At 38.8% G+C, this 19,813-nt stretch overlaps 1 protein-coding gene across 3 annotated transcripts in view; it reads left to right on the top strand.

Annotated features, from left to right (window-relative positions):
• The window catches only part of LRBA (LPS responsive beige-like anchor protein), a 544,849-nt gene that overhangs the window by 482,564 nt on the left and 42,472 nt on the right, over positions 1-19,813 (top strand). For all 3 annotated transcript variants that reach the window (XM_083171504.1, XM_083171512.1, XM_083171520.1), the window contains 2 exons: positions 7,438-7,593; positions 11,533-11,700. In XM_083171504.1, the coding sequence (XP_083027630.1) occupies positions 7,438-7,593; positions 11,533-11,700 (324 nt within the window). The remainder of the gene's footprint in view (positions 1-7,437; positions 7,594-11,532; positions 11,701-19,813) is intronic.

The following is a 19,813-nucleotide window of genomic DNA, read 5'->3' as shown; positions in this document are numbered from 1 at the left end:
TGAACAGGCCTAGGACGTGTGTCACCGAAAATTAATATGGATGCCGTAATAATGTGTGATTGAGAATGGCGCATGAAACACTGTCAGGATAATATTGGATCTTTTCATCACTCAGACTTGTTGATGAGCAGGAGCGAGGCCCTGTTATGATGAATTGGCACTCAGTAATGTGCTGGAGCTGCAGGTTTTTATTTTTTTCTCCTAGGGAAATTTTCATTATAACAGTACCGTTCTGCACTTTACAGAGGAATAAAACCTTGGTGTTAAGGCTTCATTGTTACATTTAATCTCCCTCCCCTGCTCCATGGACCTGCTTTATATGCATTGTGTATTAATAAGCACTTAGATACAGCTTATGTGTATTTTGCATGGAATACTTGTATGAGTATATACATTAAAGTTGTATCTATGATCACGTCAAAACTGGAAACAGTGTGGTATATCAGGGTTTTATGTCCCTTACCATTACATAAATTAACCTTTTATTATGCAGTTGAATTTAAATATGCAAGGAAATGCATGCTTGTTGGCAAATGTGCCAAGAGATTTGCTTCTTTGCAGCTTGAGATAAATAGATGTGAGGGCAGCATATTACTGTATGTGAAGTACCGTCTCATCATTCTCTGTCATAGCCTGCTCTTCCCTTATGTATGGAGTCAGGATGATGAGCAGTGAGATATGGTTTTATCCTCCTCAGAAGTGGAGAGCAGTCTCTCTGTGACTTATAGCGTGTTCTCCGACCGATGTGCAGGGGATGGAAATGGATGAGCCGCAGTTCATTATCATAGAGTTTGCTAGGCTTCCCCATCATTAAGTCCCCTGATAATAGTAATGGAACAGCAGGAAGGCTCTGCTTACCAGCTACACAAGCACACTGCCTCTTATTTTATGTGATGTGAAATCCCACAGTCTGTTCAGCAGTTAGCTTTCTATATTCTGGGTATTTTATTTACACATTACTTTGTCATTCCAGTAGCGATAAACAATTTTCTAGGAATGTGTGAGTGGGGTGATTGGATGAACCTTTTACAGATTATGTAGTGTGATAACACACAGGGCACAAGCAGCACAGACGCATTGCTGCTTTCCCTCTAATGCTGCGCACACACCTGACAGATTTGCAGTAATAGGGACTAGACCATTTTTGGAGATCTAAAATGATTCAGAGAATATCCAATTCTGAGCGCACACACTACAATTATTGAGGTGAGAAAAGGCACATTGTTACTGATTTTAAATACAAATGTGATTGGATACGGTCATTGAGTCTACAGCAAGTTGGTCGACGCAGTTAGGTCGACATGGGGATATGTCAACATGGGTCAATGTCGACATGGGTTTAGGTCGACACAATCATTAGGTAGACAGTGTCTAGGTCGACAGTCAAAAGGTCAACATGGGGTTTTTCACTGTTTTTTGAGCCGACATGTGCCGACAGGCGGTATTTCATGCCCTACCATCCACTAGGGCATGTTGGAAGATTAAATAGTGCCCGAAGCATTGTGAATGAAGCGAGGGGATGCGGTGCACTGGAAACTCTGTCCATGTTGTCCTTTTGACTGTCGACCTAGACACTGTCGACCTAATGCTTGCGTTGACCTATTGACCTGTGTCGGCCTTGTCCCATGTCGACCTTGTAATATATATTATGTGCAGTGTGTGACAGAAAAAGATATAGGCGGTCAATCATAGGCACTCATACATAGGTGGTCAATCTCAGGTGGATATAAAAGGTGCAACCACAGGACAAATGCACTGTGTCATGAGCTCCATCCGCAACCACAATAGTTACGGCCCTGCAGGTCACAACAACTTTAAAGACAAAAGCTGAGGGGCACTTTGTAATACTGTAGTCTCAGCAATACTATAATACATAAAAGCAATCATTCTTTTTTACCTTCTCATCTGTACATTTAATGAAAGGTTTAGGTGTCCATAACATTAATAGCTGTTCCTTGTAAGATTATTATTTTCTGAAGATTATGTCTATACAGTACAAGATTCTTCTTTTTATTCTTTTGAGGCCTGACAGTCACTGGAAAATGGAAAAATGTAGAATTTTTTTGGCCAATCTGTGACTATTTAGGGAAAGATGGGAAGAAAGAACAGGGACAAGCCAATGTCACGAAGGAGCTTTCTTTATGTAATGTTAGTCGAGATGTAAATCAGTGCAGGCGGTTCTGGAAAATAACAAGCCTGATGGCACCCGCAGAGAAGAGAGGCATTTACTTACTGAAGAATTCTGTGCTGAACAAAGTGGAATGAAGGAGTATTGATGTTGCAGCTACTTTCATTTTTTCCAGAGCATAAACATATCAGTTTCTTTTGTATAACTCATGTCTGCAGTATATTCTCACTTTCATCTCTTATAAAGTGTATTAACCTTGAGACTGGGAGTATCAGACATGTTTGTTCATACGTATCCCAACTGCTACTTGGTAAGTCACATGTGATGAAACGCAGGCGTTCAGGAACATTAGAACAGTTCTGTATGCAATGCAAGTATCATTTTTATGGAACACTTTTATCCGGTCTTTTTCTGTATATCGGCCTAAGCAGATCCAATAAAGACATAAAAGTCGAGCAGCTAGAAATCCTACTCCATCCCAAGTTATTGTAAAAAAAACTAAAATTAAGACTTGAATCTTGATAACTAGTATACTGTACCAAACACCATCAGTTTAATTAATCCAGAACCACTTTCTATTTACACTCAAATGATGGATAAAACGTGTGTGTCAATGTGGGGAATTTGGAACAATGGTGACTTGAAAACACCCTGTTGAGTATCCCTTATCCAAAATGCTCAGGACCAGAAGAATTTTGGATAACGGATTATTCCGTATTTCAGAATTTTTTTATATTTCAATAATGGATCTTGTGGTATCTTGCATTTATGATGTATAAGCACATCAAACACATGAAATGCACACATATATTTTATTTGTGCAAAAAACAAGGTTTCAAAACACGAAACAAAGTTTGTGCACTATCTCAGATACTGAATTTGAATTCCAACCAATCATTTTCTTGCAAATATTTAGTGGCCGTTACATATCATGTCCTCAGTAGTGCTGTTACAGATGTCCCAAGTAGGTTCTTAGCACAAAAAAATAAAAATCACTTTCTGGAAACTATGGTTTTCGGAATTATTTGGATAAGGGATACTCAACTTGTATACACCTTTTTAACTTCTGACTTTCAATTTCTCCATAAACAAGGATGTTTGGATTTTGTCACTATTCTTATGGGAAAACCCTACCACAAAATTCACCCAAAAACATAGCCGAAAACCATTCATTGTGTAGTATAATATCTATTTGTTACACTTTAAAAACGGTTCCAATTCTGTCACATTAAAATAAATCCTTCTAAGCATATAACCAAAAATAATCAAATAAATGATGGAGTTTTAGTTCACGAATTGAGTAATGCATTTAGACATATGGTGGATACACACGGTTCGATCCTGGTGGTTGACTATACCGATTCGATATCGACAGGCGTCGTGACACGGCTGGTTTCCGGCATTAAACAGGAGGGAGGGCAGGGAGAATGAGGGGGGATGCTGCACAGCATGTAACTGCATGGGTCTTCCAGATCAAAGCAGAAATAGATTTGCCAGGCCAGTCTATTTCTGTTTTCGATTCCCACGCATTGGTATCAAATCTGCATCGAAGGCAGTTAACACACTTCGATTTCCACTATTTTTCTTTTCGATTTTTATATATATATATATATATATATATATATATATATATATATATATATATATATATATATATATATATATATATATACAGAGGCTGGAGGTGCGGCACTCGTAGCTTCGTTATCAGCGACTCAATAAACACACCGTGACACGGTAGCTTTGGTGATCAACGTTTCAAATAACTTGTATTTTTCATCAGGAGGTACAAGTTATTTGAAACGTTGATCACCAAAGCTACCGTGTCACGGTGTGTTTATTGAGTCGCTGATAACGAAGCTACGAGTGCCGCACCTCCAGCCTCTGTATGTATTATTACTGTGAGGGCACCGGCTGCAGCTATACTTTCGTTTTATAGGAGTGCCAGACCTCTGCGACTTATATATATATATATATATATATATATATATTATATATATATATATATATATATATATATATATATGTACATATGTATACAGGTTGACTATCCCTTATCCAAATACTGTATCTGTTGTCCAAATTATTCCAAAAACTATAATCTCCAAAATTTACTTTTTTATTTTTCAGCATCTGAGATTGTACACAAACGTTTTCATGTTTTAAAACCTTTTTTCATGCAATATATTTGTGTGTATGTGATGTGTTTCTACAACATAAATTCAAGATACCTCATTTAAATATAAAAATGTATCCAAAGTTATCCAAAATACTTCTGGTCCTGAGCATTTTGGATAAGGGATACTCAACCTGTATATAATTCTGAAAATGGGAAAATGAATGCAGCACGCATTGCTCCTGCTCTCGGGCAGGAGCAGTCTTTTACGATAGTTCTGGTGCGATTATGGATGTTTACAACTGAATAATAGTTTGAAACTTTAGACGGAAAAAAATGAGCTGTATGAGAGAGCACTCGTAATGCTGTCGTTCAGATTCTCAGAGCAATAATCCAAATCCCTGGCTGGAATAAACTACAATACTGACTTGTTTACCCACCCGGGGAACACATTATTGCCTCGTAAAGAAACAACAGTCCTTATTATTCACAATGCATCTAAAGCAAAACTCAGAGCAGACACTTTATGATCATATCAACTTGCATTATTTTTTTGCAACGTTGTAGCATACAGATCCTTCGTGTCCCTGGCACTCCATAGGAGAACACTAAACTAAAAATATTTAGGGAAAATGTTGTTTGGTACTGTGTACATATTAGGGTTTATCTTTGCTGGTTGGTAGGTACACTTAATAATATTTGTGGTCTTATTTGCAAGATATCTCCTTTCAATAAAAACATGCTGAAATACAGGCATTACGGGGGTTATCCTATTGAATGAGTCAATTTACAGCAGGCATGTCCAAACTGAGGCCCTCCAGCTGTTGTGAAACTACACATCCCAGCATGCCTTGACATAATTTTAGCATTCCCTAATAGCAAAACTGTCGCAAGGCATGATGGGACTTGTAGTTTCACAACAGCTGGAGGGCCATAGTTTGGACATGCCTGATTTACAGCATGGTAAAAAGGGGGGGGGGGGCTTGGGCTATCCAATAACAGCCCATTTTTACTATGCATTCCATGAGTTGTCACCCCATAACGCATGGGTCCTGGAACTTGTCCTGTTATCCCATGATGAAGGATAAGTTGCTTCGCATACATGAGGCATGTAATGCTGAATCCCCGATAAGTGCCAGCTGACACGGCTTATTGGTTAGCCCTATCAGAATACATTAATGTAACACAGCTAATAGGTTACCGACCTTAGACGGAGATTCAGGGGTGAATTTATGCAGCTTGGAGAAGTGTTATCTATCCCCATAAAGAACGTTATGAGCAAGGTGATAATGGTTCAGCCAATCATCTACAATATGTAAATTGACAGGTAAGAGCTGATTGGCTGAACCATTATCACCTTGCTCATAACATTCTTTATGGGGATAGATAACACTTCTCCAAGCTTCATAAATTCACCCCCTAATATGCTAAAATATGTGGCCAAATGCATTTTGGCTGTTCACTGTATATACGCCAAGAACTGTGAATGTGGTAGATATGGCTTGGATGCGGTGGGCCTATGGGTATCTATCGCACTGCCCATTCCAACACCTGTCATTCAGCACAGGACTCTAGATCCCAAACTCTGGAAGTCCTATTATTGCAATGGACAGGTCTTACTACAACAGCTCCCTTTTGTGATTTTCATCAGGCAAACAGCATTTGTAACCACCGATCTGTTTGTGGAAAATGGCGGGATGCATCACAAGCGTTATGTTTTCAAAAGTTGCAGCACCACAGGCAATGGATAAGATCTGCATTAGGGTTACCACACTTATGACAATTAGCATTGGGGGCCTCCCCAATGAGGTGTTTAAGTCTTTTGGTAAAATAAGATCTATGTAAGATTTTCTGGTGCATTTCCATATACGAGGTAGAGACTAAGCATTTGTTTAAAAACTGGTAGGATTTGAACATGGTTTTCATAGTCAAGTCAGGGAAGTCCAATTGCCATTTTAACATATGGTGTCTGGCCTAATGATAGATTTAAGTGACAGAGGTCATATACGTGAGAAGTCGGAATAACCTGTCCATTCTTATATGTACAAGTCTGTCTAAGGTGTATAATGCATTATCCGACCCAGAGTGTGTTACAAAGTGAACATAATTCTTGTTAGAAAGTGTGTGTGCGAGCTGGATTAAGACCACATGGGGCCCAAAGCAACAGTTTGGGCCCCAGTACTCTTCTTTTTTTGTTACCAAAACATAATGGCACCTATAAAAAAAAAAAAGGATTGGAGCAATCTGGCCAATGCTTTGAAAATGGGCCCACTCTGTGAGCCTTGTTTGCCCAATGGTGTATTCGGGCCTTATTGGTAACATTTGCGTGCCTTTCTGCACCACTGATAAATAGACTTTAATAACCCCCGTAAATGCCTATGCTACGTTTTAATCATTTCAATATTAGTTTAACATACGCCATGAAGCACAGCATTGATCTGAAACTACGCTATTTTATTGCACTTTTCATTTGATGGGAGTTTTATTTCTATATACATTGTAAAATTTGTTGCTCAATATTAATCAAGATCATAAATCTCTGCATCCTCTGGCACCTCATTGTCATTCCTAAAGATTCTGATTGCTTAACAAAAGAAACTATCTTCAGCGTGCAGTGTTGTAGTCTCCCTGTCATGCTGGTTTTCACACATGGTCTACCCTCGTTTAGCAATAAATTATACGCAATCCAAGGATTTCTCGTAGGAGACATGTCGGCAAACCTGGGCCAAGTAAAAGTAGCTATTTTTCAAAGAGTGTTTTATTACCAATAGCTTGGCTTGGAAAGCTGGTGGAATTTAATACAGAGGATGGATCAGAATAATCTTGTGTTACAATTTCAGAGTTACTCTGGAACCCCTTTCTAGGCTTTTCCTGGGGTGTATTTATTATCAATGTGCTTCAGTGCCATCTAGTAATACCCGGATAATGTTTTTACAAGACCAGCCAAAAGGAATAACTCTCTCTACTGTGTGTCCGTCTAATTAGGGCTGTTTTTGTTGCTCTGTCTTTATGGCTAAAGAGGCTGATTTTAAATGGATGTATTTGACTTGTGTCTGTTAAAGAGAACATCTACCAAAATGGTATATCTTGTATCTGTTTCTGTATGTTCAAATACCAATTTGATGGCAGTAGGTATTAAAATAGAAATGTGAAGCAAAAGAGTAATGTATGTTCTTCTATTATGTTTTCGTAGCCAGTAACACCGGAATGCACAGACGCCAAATCTCTGATCTCTTAGACCAAAGCATCCAGGTCCATTCTCAGTGTTTTGTAATCACAGCAGACAACCGCTTCATTTTAGTCTGTGGCTTTTGGGACAAAAGTTTCCGTGTATATTCAACCGACACAGGTAAGTTAATTCTTAAAATGTCAAATAAAAATACAGTATATTATACAAATGTGTCCTCCCTCATTGCACCCATGTGTGCCCGCAAACAACTGTGTAAATCGACTTCTTTTAAGTATTTATTTTTAAATAAATAGACATAGCTGTAGGGGGGTATTCAAACCCGGCCAATATTTCTGACAATCAGAAATATTGGCCATCAGTATTCAGTCCCTTCTAGTTTCATCCGGGACTTACCTATGAAGATTTGAGTTTTTAAAAAGTTAGATCTGCATGGTCGAAAATGGGCGCTAGATTGTCGAATCCGCAGCCATTTTGATACACGCACGCAGGGGTTTTTCTGAGTAACTAACCCCCCCGCTGATCCATCAACTCAGCTATCAAATTCAGAGCAGCCTCTAGCAGCTTCCTCCTCCCAGACTATGCTCCATGTGCTGAGAGAGAGCTGGCCAGGGGAGGCAGGTATTGTAACTTTGCTGATTTTTGAGGGAGCGAGAGGGAAAGGGGGTGTAGGGTTGTGTGTATATGTTGTTTGTGTTTGTATGCTGTGTTTGTGTGTACAGTATGTGCATGCTTCAAGTTCATTGTAGCACTCGCCACAGTGTGGTCTCTATATCAGCACTGATATACAAACCAGACCTTTGCTAGAAACCCCACAGCAGACCGCGACACCTCAGGCAGGGAACAGGAACTTCATGGCTATTCAAAGATGGCAAGTGCTAGAATGAACACTGCATGCTATATGTGCGTGCGTGTGCGTGTGTGTGTGTGTGTGTGTGTGTACATGCTATGTGTTTATGTATGCTGTGTGTGTATGTATATGCTATGTACATTTGCTATGTGTGTCTTTTGTGTACATGCTGTGTGTATCTATTATGTATGTATGCCCCCCCCCCCCCAGACATATGCCAGTTGCATAACCTTCCTTACATGCACATGGACATTAGTATTGCGAGTCCCAGAGTGCCTATACACGTGCGTGTAGCAGCACTACATGTGTATTAGCCTAGGCCTAAGACACCTGGAACCTTGAATCAGGCTGTGTAGTGCATTCATTACTTCCTTTATGGTAGACGCATACAATTTTAGTATAGCTTGATAAATTAGTTGAAGTTCTGTGTGTGCTACCATTAATTATAAATGGAATCCAGTACACTCCCTACATGAACATACAACCAAAAAATGTACACTACCTGTCAAAAGTTTAGGACATCTCCATTTTTTCCAATTTTTTAATTTCTCAATATACTGAAAGTAGATCTTGCTAATATAACTGCCAAACAACTTGTGGCATTCTTTCTAAAGTGACAATTAAATCCTCTTTGGTGGTTGCACTTGTAGGTTGTTTGTCCTGTTTAGCCCATAGCAACCTGATGGGGTTTATGTCTAGAGACTCTGCTGGCTGTTCCATGGTTTTGGAATGGCCAGCATATCCGTTCAATTACGAATATGGTTCCTTATGTGTTACAAGCAAACATACAAAGAGCACTTTTAACAGATTTGTATTTTCCTGTCTGCAGCAGGTCAACCAGACCCCCAATACCTTCCGCTGATTGGGGGCTAATAGAATGGAACTGGCGCAATAATAAGCATGAGCAGTTAACCACATCTAATTTAATATCCTCAGCACACAGTATGACTGGTGCCTAGTATTCCAAACAGGGCCGCTGACAGTTAGCTTCAGAGCTGCTGCTGGTACACGAGCTCTGATTGGCTCACCAGCCAGTGCTGCATTTTAATTGGCCACCGGCATCCTGCATTGAAAAAGCATGTGCTTTGGGACCTGCCTGGCAGTAAGTTAAGGGAGGGGGTGATGGGACCGAACTGACAGCTCGGAGGGGGGGCACACTGACAGCTTTGCGGGAAGGGGGGGGGGCGCACTGACCGCTCTGGGAAGGGGGGGCCCGGACTGGAAATCAGTCCCGGGCTCCAAAATTCCTTGTGGCAGCCCTGATTCCAAAAGTCCCCAGTAATAGGCATAAGTAATGCATAATGACCATTATCTCAAATGCTAGGTGAGCAGTAGAAGTGCTAACTTGAAAAGATCTTTCAAAAACAATGTTATTTGAATGCACTCACAGAATAGGCAAATATGTTAACAAATATTTTTTATTACTATTATATTTTTTTTACTTAAGTAGGGGCCCCAGTGCATTGCTTTGCACTGGGGCCCCTACAGCATGACCCCCACTCCACTGAGATGTAGATAGCTATAAATAGTGATAAATATATATGTATTTATGGGCAGCACGGATAATGCAATGGTTGGCATTACTGTCTCGCAGCACTGAGGACATAGATTAATTTCCCACCATCACCCTAACTATGTGGAGTTTATATATTCTCCCCATGCATGCGTTGGTTTCCGCCCGGTACTCTGGTTTCCTCCCACAATCCAAAAATGGACTCGTAGGTTAACGGTCTCCCCAAAAAACTGTAACCCTAGAATGTGTGTGTGTGTGTGTGTGTGTGTGTGTGTATTTGTGAACGTGGGAATATAGATTGGGGCAGGGACTGATGTGAATGTTCAAATATTCTCTGTAAAGCGCTGCAGAATATGAGTGCGCTGTATAAATAACTGATAATAATAATAGTAATAATATACAGTATATAGCTAGATATTGAATTTTTCTGGTGAAGTGTGTACGTCCAATACATGTACATCATATGTTGAGGGAGTTTTTTTCATTTTAATTAGTTTCTACAAAGACATATATTTCCTGACAACCGCTATAGTTATTGTATTTTTGTTAATATAATGTATTTAATTTTTCAAAGTTCAAATAAAATCTTAGTTAATAGTAAGGAGCAAAAAGCCTTACTTGACAATTTTGACAAAATAGCATTTTTGAAAGGGTCATTTGCCATCCATGCAAAAAGTTAACATATGTGATCTATAATTCGTGCGATATATTTTACTTGCCTCGCTAAATGCATCTCTTTCTTCTTACATGTGTACATTTGAAGGATTTTACTGTATTCGTCTTGACATGTGGGACACAGGATTAACACGTCTGTGAAAGCTGTTAGAAAGAAACTCTACCGTGTGTTTCTGATTGTTTAATGGCACCAGTTCTTTTAAAATTCCCAGGTTTTTTTTTTTCTTTTTCCACCCAGTTTGGTTGGAGCCGTACACATTTTAGTCATCTTGTGACAGGCGTGTTTGCATCCTCAGAGATCACTTAGAGTGGGGAAAAAATATTATTGCCATTTCTCTGCGAGCCCGAGGAGCAGGGTAAACACGTGCAAACCCCATGTAATGTATAGCAGCACAGCACAATAAGTGTTCTACTCAATTATATTCTATCACTTCTGAATAAAGAGGCCCTTTTCTTTTTAGCATTCCTTGTTTTGTTTTTATACTTGTAACAGGAAATTCTTGTGGCGTAAATCATTTTTTCTAAGTAGAGCCAATACTGAAAAGGCATCATAAACCCTCTCCTGGCAGTGGGAATTATTTTCAGGCGGCCTTTTACATCCCGCAGTGCTAAGGGCCTGTGTCTGTTTTCCTTTTTCTCTTTTATTTCTTTTTATTTGCAACAGCGCTGTCAAATAAAACCAAATAACTAGAAATTGTGTTCTGTCAGAAAAGGGAAATCCTGGTGCTTGAGCGAATACAATATTTTCTGTAAGAGTATTTAGGGCTCATAGGATGAAGGAGAAAAAAACCATGGTTGTGAGAAATAATGAGAACATTCAAAATAATTATTTTCTGAGGGGAAAAAATATATATTTTATAGTAAAATGTATGCCGCTTTAGCAACAAGAAAAGACTGCAGCTTTTTTTTACCTCACTGTGAACAAATATGTATGTTAAGATATTTCAAAATTTGCTGTTTTTTTTGCAATTTTATTTATTTTTGTTTTGGAAACAGATTTTTAAACGTTTAGTTTGATAGGTATGTTCTTCGGTTTTAATTAGGTAAAATGTTATTGTTGCAGGTAAAATGACTCAGGTGGTGTTTGGGCACTGGGACGTGGTAACATGCCTGGCCCGGTCCGAGTCCTACATCGGAGGGGACTGTTACATTCTCTCAGGATCACGAGATGCTACACTTTTGCTGTGGTACTGGAATGGCAAAAACAATGGAATTGGGGACAACCCAAACAGTAAGCAAAGTTTCCATTTCAGTTATTTGTTCATGTGTTGTTTTTTTCTTCCCACATTAATTATTGCAGGCATGTCCAAACTGGGGCCCTCCAGCTGTTGTGAAACTACACATCCCAGTATGCTTTGCAATAGTTTTAGCATTCCCTAATAGCAAAACTGTGACAAGGCATGATGTGACTTGTAGTTTCACCACAGCTGGAGGGCCATAGTTTGGACATGCCTGATTTACTGAATAGATAAAAGTGGAAAAATAAAATATTTTGTATATAAAAAGCAGTAAATCTTAAAAAAGATAGATCCAGTGATACTTCAGATGAACAAATAGTAATCTTAACGTGAGTAGATGACCTGTTACATTTTGAATGATGTCGTTTTTAATAACTTCACTGCTATTTAAAAGTGGTACTTGCCCCAGAGCCGGATTACGGGGAAGGGGGGTGCAGGGGTTAGTACCCCCGGGGCAGCTCTGCCCCTCCGCACGTGCTGCACGACTGATTTATGCAACCTCTGCAGCTGGTGGAGGCTGCATGAATCACATGCTTCCCAAGAAAAGGGGAGATGGAGGTGCCATACTACACCCTGCCGCACCCCATGCAGATGTTGCCGGCTCATGATTCATGCAGCGGAGGACACAGCAGCCGCTGCCTTGAGTGAATGCTCAGTAGAGTCCCCTCTTTCAACTTATGTGACACCTATGGAATTGTTCACGGCCTACCCTAAATGGGGGCTGCAGATCCCTTGTGGTGCCATAAAAATAAAGTATAATAATTATCATGTGTGACCACCAGAGGGGGTGCAGCCAATTTACCGACAGTTAAAATAAAGATAATTTACAGACAGTTAAAATCCAGATGGTAAAAATACCAACAACTATTGGCAGACATGAAAATACTGACACTTTCAAAATGCCAACATGGTCAAAATGCAGCCATTTAAAATGTCGACAAGTCTAGACATTGACATGCGTTTTTCTTTGATCCAAGTGGGCATAGAGTTAGATTATAATAGTGCCCAAAGCATGGTGAGTGGATGCTGTACACTAATACAGTGTTTATGTCGACATAGACAAAATGTTGACTTTTTTTACATGTCGGCATGCTGTTTTTGCGCAGATGTATCTAAATCGGGGTTGTCACCACAGCTGATAAAGCTGCATATACTCTATTGAGTAACTATGTATTTAATAGTATTTGGCATGTGGCTCCTTGTCAAAAGTATATAGTATTCATCAGGGTAATACTTGGTAGACACTGATCACCCTTATTGCATTCTAGCAGATTTGGGGAATTCCAATAGATTATGATATTTTTGATTACTCTGGTTATCATATTTATTTGTAATATCCATATATGTATGCATATGTGAATATAAGAGGACATTCAGTCTACTCCTATGCAGTATTGAAAATCGGGTACTTTGTCAAGAGATGCATATGCAGCATAAATGGAAAAATATAGCAGAATTGGTGGGAACATTTGTTGTTGGGAACATATTTTTTTATGTTCAATAGTGTGGCACATACAATTTATTTCAACAAGTTAAACACCCTGCAAACAATGTTGGTTACTATAACTACTTTAAGAAATTTCTTAAGCCACAAAGTTGTTCATGTTTATTGTTCAAATTGAAACCTCATTGCCGCTTCACCACTTCCAAATATTGGAGTTACTGAGCATTATGACCAATCAAAAGCGGTGATATCTTGATTACAGCTTCTGATTGGTCCTTCTACACATACGGTATTTGTTAAAAAAAAAAAAAAAGTCTGCAAACGAGTTGTCACCTATACAACCCATCTTAAGGTGCCCATAAACGGTGCGATAAATAGCTTACAATGCAATGTGTGCTCCTGCAGGCATCGCATCACACAGTACAAAAAGTATGTGCTGCACATAATTTTTGTACTGGCCGCGGACCGCATCGCATGCAAAACACATGCAATGTGATCCGCCTGATAACGCATCGCATTGCGTGCAGTTTATCGCAACGTGTATGGGCACCTTTAAGGTTGGGGGATTTCCTTACTCCTTAGTTAGACAGGTCTCCAGCACGAGAGCTGGTTTTCAACACTATCCTGTCAGTGAAGCCTGCAAGAGATTATTGGATTGAAAAGAATGACATGGACATAGTTTTACCATAGTGGTAAAAGGCAGAAAGGCTTGTAGGATCTCTACATCTGCACTGGCTATCAGGCGTAGATAATCTGTTAGATACCATTAATAAATGAAATCGGAACCCTGGACCAGGGCAGATTAACAATGGGGCGGATGGAGCTGCAGCTCCAGGGCTCTATATAAAAATAGGCCCATCATAATCGATAGCATGCTGAGCACAAAGCAGACACCAACTGGCCACATAATTGGACATAAATCATGTATTGCAATTTTCTTTTGACTATCATTTATTTAGAGAGGCACTGGGGCTATGAACTATGAGTCCTGCATGTTTTGTGCCTAATTTCTTTCACTTTTCCTTATAGGCCAGTGGTTCCCAACCCTGGTCCTCAAGTACCCCCAACAGTGCACGGTTTCCAGGTCACACGGCAGGTGCACTCATTATTCAGGCACATTTGAAAAGATCCACATGTGGAGCTAATTATAGCACTTGTGATTCTGTGTGGAGACCTGCAAAACATGCACTGTTGGGGGTACTTGAGGACCAGGGTTGGGAACCACTGTTATAGGCCCTTAACCATTTTCAGCCCCAGGCCCTAAATCCATCCCTGCCCTGGACACTATGGGTGGTATTCAGTTGTTATATCATGCCCAATTCTCCCATCTAAAATGATAGGAATCTTTTATTTTTTGCCTATGTCGTGCTCATTTTGATGGGGTTTAGACAAGCATTCACACATCTCAACTCCCCACCCCTGTGTATAGTGAGCTGACATGCTGGTGAAAAACAATTGAATACCACTCAAGGGGCAGATGTATTGAATCTGGTGAAGCGATAAAGTGGAAGGAGATAACACAGCAGCCAATCAGCTGTGTTTGAAAAATGACATTTGGGATTTAATTGGCTGGTGCATTATCTCTTTTCACTTTATATCCACTTTCTCTCTTCACCAGGCTTAATACTACAGTATATCTGATATACATATATATATATATATATATATATATATATATATATATATATATATATTTTTTATATTTTTTTTTATGTGTGTGTGTGTATATATATATATATATATATATATATATATATCATACTTTTAAAATGAGAGTAATGGTCACTGTCTCTTCTCCATCAAGATCTGTTGGTGATTCAGGTTTGTGTGGCTAATGCGGGGTACACACCAGGACGACCCGCTCACGATGCACATCGTGAGCGGGTCGTCAGTGTCTCGTCCGACCCGCTCACGGTGACGCGGGGGGCACGACCCGCTCACGATGTGCACCGTGAGCGGGTCCGATCCGATGGCGACCCGCACCCGGCTGTATGGTCGTCATTGAGATCCTACCTGCAGCAGGTAGGATCTCAATAACGACCGACCGACCCGCGGGACCGCGCATCGGATCGGTATCGGTCCACACCAGGTCAGAAAAGGGCCCAATCAGCACACAATCTACATCCAATTGATCGGAATTGGATCTAGATTGTGGGGATCGGGCCCTAGTTGTCCTGGTGTGTACCCAGCATAAAGCAATGGCATGCCTCAGTCTAGTGAAAGATGCAGGTCTCTCTCTCTCTCTCTACTGTATAAACACTGCAAGAACACAAACAATAAGTGGGACTACAAGAGAGCACCACATGTACAGTATTTCCCCCACTGCATATTTAAGAGGATAGAACCCATAGGCCATTTACAGTTACAGAATGTAAAATAGAATTTAGTTTTGGAGCTTTAGCAATGGTCACTATTTCATCCAATCAAAGAGCAACAACTTAAATTTCTAGAAGCTTCTCCTCTACAGTGAAGACAATAGAAGGTAACCTCACACACATCTTGCGATCTGCATCTTACAGCTTCAGGGGGATAAAAATACGCTTTCTTATTGCCTGCTTAGAACTTTGAATATTACGCCATTATGCCACTACAGTATTAAGTAATAAGCCATGATGCTTCTATGCCTTTATAATATGTTTGATATGTATCCTGCGAGATCACGAGTAACATTTTCACATGCAACCACTGCTGTTAAACCAGTATCTATTGATGGGTGCACAAAATCCTAAAGTTTGTGCAGCCTTCTCAATATAAATATGTCCAATTAATTTCACCTTCCATGCAATCCAAATGGAAGCTGATTAACCTCACGATTTTTATTCTCTCCCATTGGATCCCACTACTTTTACATAAATTCCAGAGCAGAGTTTGCAATACTTGGATACTTTAAAAGCTTATGCTAGTAAATTTCTCTCCAAACTAAAACAGATTTACAGTTATGAAACAGGAGAAGAGTGCAAAACCTAAAATATCAGGAGAAAAAAAACAACCCTTTTGTGCAAAGCCTTGAAGGGAGATAACATACCAACCAATTGACTCTGCACTGTTACAAGCCCTGTTTGAAAAAAATGACAATTAGGAGCTGGATGGATAATACTTTGTATCCAACCACTTTGGAATTTTATATGGCAAAGTAGTCACAATGCTTCATGCAACAAATGATATGTGTGCGAACACATTTCATAAAATAAAAAACAAATAGAAACAGAAAACTGACAAATGGATGGGAGTTAGTCTATTCAGGAATAGCTATTCATTTGTATATAGAACCCCAGTTCTCTATATAGAACCCCAATTCTGCGTATGTTTAGCGTTCCCTTTGCGCATGCACGGAACCAAATAGCAAAAAAAAGGATATCCGTACACACAGATGTTGCAGTTTGACAGTAAGCCAGCATTTAGGGGGCAGAAACATGGCGTTTTCTTGGTGTGTTTATGAAAAGCAGGTGTGCTTTGGCGTTCTTCAGGTGGGTCTTTGACCTAAGCGATGGCCGCATATTTTAATTGTATGACCTCTTGATTGTATTTCAATTGATTGCCTTCTGTTTGAGTTTTTCCTAGGTATATATATTATAGGTCTGCTCAGCTCTTATAAACTCGCCATAGGTGTACATAACAACTATGCCACTCCTAGTTTAATTATTCCTGTGGGGTGGCCCTGCATGGCATGTGCTAAATTTTCTGTTCCTTATGTTGTGTGCTGAGGCTATGACCCACATACATTTCTTTTTTTTTTTGATTGTAAGTAAACCACACTCACGTTAAATTGTATGTTGTTTTTTTATGTTAGCTTAATCTTATATGTCTCTGAGTTATGCTATTCTACAAGTTTACTAGAAACATCTGGCTCGACTGTGCTTTGTGCAGTATGCTTTATATAAACAAAATGTGATCTTGTATATCCTCCTGTATGCTTTAATTTGTGCCAATAAAGTAGGACTACAAGTGTAAAATAACATTTTAGTGTAGTTATTGTGTACATACACTATGTATGTTATTTTGGTATAGGTGTGTATGGATGTTATGTTACAAGTAGTTAGTGATTCAGACACATTAGGAAAAAGGCTGAGAGATAGAGGGCACATGTAGACAGGCATACAAAGCCGCACAACCACACATATTACCCCATTACATACAGGTCCATTGATTACCTTACAGTTTAATAGACTTTGTTGATTTAAACAATTGTTGCTAACATTGTTTTTAATAGAAATGGCAATGCAATTCCTTTACTGCTGAATGTATGGAATGCAAATAAATGAGTATACTTGTTTATAGGTTAAAACAAACTTCTTGTGATGTAGCACATGAACATGCTTTGCATTAAAGCCATTTACCAGTCCAAGGTACGGAATCTCCCATCTACCCCTCTATGTAATTACTGCCAGTAGACGTGAACCATGGTTTCTTATGAACTGATTGATGCTTATAACAGGCAATATCTTCCTATAGAGCAAATGCATAGTTTCAACTACCCACTGATATACGGGATTGTAAGTGTTTCAAGAACATATTGATTATGTTTTGATGCTGTGTCTTGGCAGAATAGTGTACTGGAAATTCTATTGGAACATTGATACCTATTTAGATGAAGCGAATAAACTACTGACATTGGACAGGATACCTATGAAGGGGCTTCTTGGCATTCCCCGTTCTGTAGTGTGTAGAAGGGGGTGGAATTGTTGCACTTGTACATATATCGTCGTGAGTTTGTATATTACTGCACTTTGTATTTTTATTTACACATCACTTCAGAGGTCATATCTGTTGTCCACAAATTAGCAGTTAGTAAATAGTTTAATTATGCTGTGTAATAGTGTGCGTTTATAGATCTCCTTTTTTGTCCCTGAAATACAAATTTAACATTACTAAAATTTCTACCCTATTTAAGACAACACTATGTTGTAACCTAGGGGATTGCTGGCGAACGATTCCTCCTACATTGCATTGCACTAAAATAAAAAAAAAACTATTTGTGGGACGTGATGAATAATTCGCTTAGAGGTGATCTTCAGGCAAAGAACAAAGACTCTAGGTAGTGTCAGCCTTACTACATCCTCCTCCTCCTCCCCTTCAGCTTGGTGTCTGGATAATAGGAGCTCTTGGTTTATACAGTCTGTCTTCATCACACATTCACTGTATGTGCAATACGGACGATGCACTGAAATTCTTTTACGGGAGAACTTACTCTCTCATATTATTGTGGGTTTATTTTCCGTTGCATTTGTGATCTGCAAATTAATCATTTGTGTTGAAAATTATACGGTTATTTTTCCCCTGGCTTGTTTTGTAAATGTGCATGAATTATGTGTGACTGGGCTGACGTACATTCTAAGCTATATGTGCAGTGTTATAAACATGAAATAAATGTAATGGGTAGATCACCAAGTCTTATGTTGCTAGGAGAAATCGCCATATTTACCAATAGATCATTTAAAGAGAACAGAAGAGGCTAATCTGTAACTAACAGTGACATGCTTACATGTATGGTGGGGCAAAAAAGGAAATCTGTTGATTCATTCATAAAACGTACATGAAGACGTTACATTCTTTCACATATAAAGCACTTTGCTGGGGAATGTAATACGATGTGAGTTTGTAAAAATGCAGATTGTTCTGCTACTTTGCTTTGAGATTTATGGGAAGATTTGTCAAACATTGGGAAGACGTAAACTGGAGAAGTTGCCGATAGCAACCAATTAGCGTCTAAATGTTGTTTTATCAGCCGTGCTAGTTCCATTTCTGTTATTTACCTCTATTGAAGGTTTGAGTCCTCTCCCCTTTAAAGTATTTTTTATTTTATTTTTTTAATGGTTTTTACATAAAATATTTCAAAATTACCAAAAACTCTGTAGTACTATGGACTTGTATCCTATTACATTTCACCCTTAATCTCAGAAACAAAAAGTCCATTTCAGAAGGAACATTTCTTCATGTCACATTAGTCGTATTTGCTGTTAATCAAGCAGGTGAAACAATGTAAGTGAAATATAGGCAAAAGTAAATAATGTGCATACTACAGCTAAAACATTCTGCAACCAAACACAAAAATTGCAATACTGGAATTATATATAGAATTATATATATTATGATGCAATATCTTCAGCTTATCTATGTCACAGTGTGATATCATCTACTGATTTGTATACACTTATATATAAACTTATATATGTGTGTGTATATATGTATGTATGTGTGTGTATATATATATATATATATATATATATATATATATATATACACATACACAGTGCACATATCTTACTGTGTATATACAGCTTGCAATGTCGATGCGCACCTCCCGAGGGATCGTCATTGCAACAAAAAAATCTTACATATTCAAAAATCACAGTGTGTATAGACAATATTGGAGAATTCTGGGCTCTGGGGAAATCACATAGTAAAAAGTATACATAGGCAAAATCTCACCATTTATATGTACTTATAAAACAACAAACTCCAATATTAACCTACATAGTAGAACCCCCAGCAGTTGTGTGTAAATATTTATGAATGGAAATGTAAAAATTCTATCAATGTCTTATTAAAAATAAAACATAAATGTCACGTTAAAGCTTTACAATTAATATTCATCAGGCAGTTCTTTAAATAAGCAAATAAGACAAGTCGTTTTCGTTAGTATGAACCAACTAAAAAGTTCC

The sequence above is a fragment of the Crinia signifera genome, chromosome 1, assembly GCF_055691185.1.
Source record: "Crinia signifera chromosome 1, ASM5569118v1, whole genome shotgun sequence".
Lineage (NCBI taxonomy): Eukaryota > Metazoa > Chordata > Amphibia > Anura > Myobatrachidae > Crinia > Crinia signifera.
This window is presented reverse-complemented; position numbering and strand designations above follow the sequence as displayed.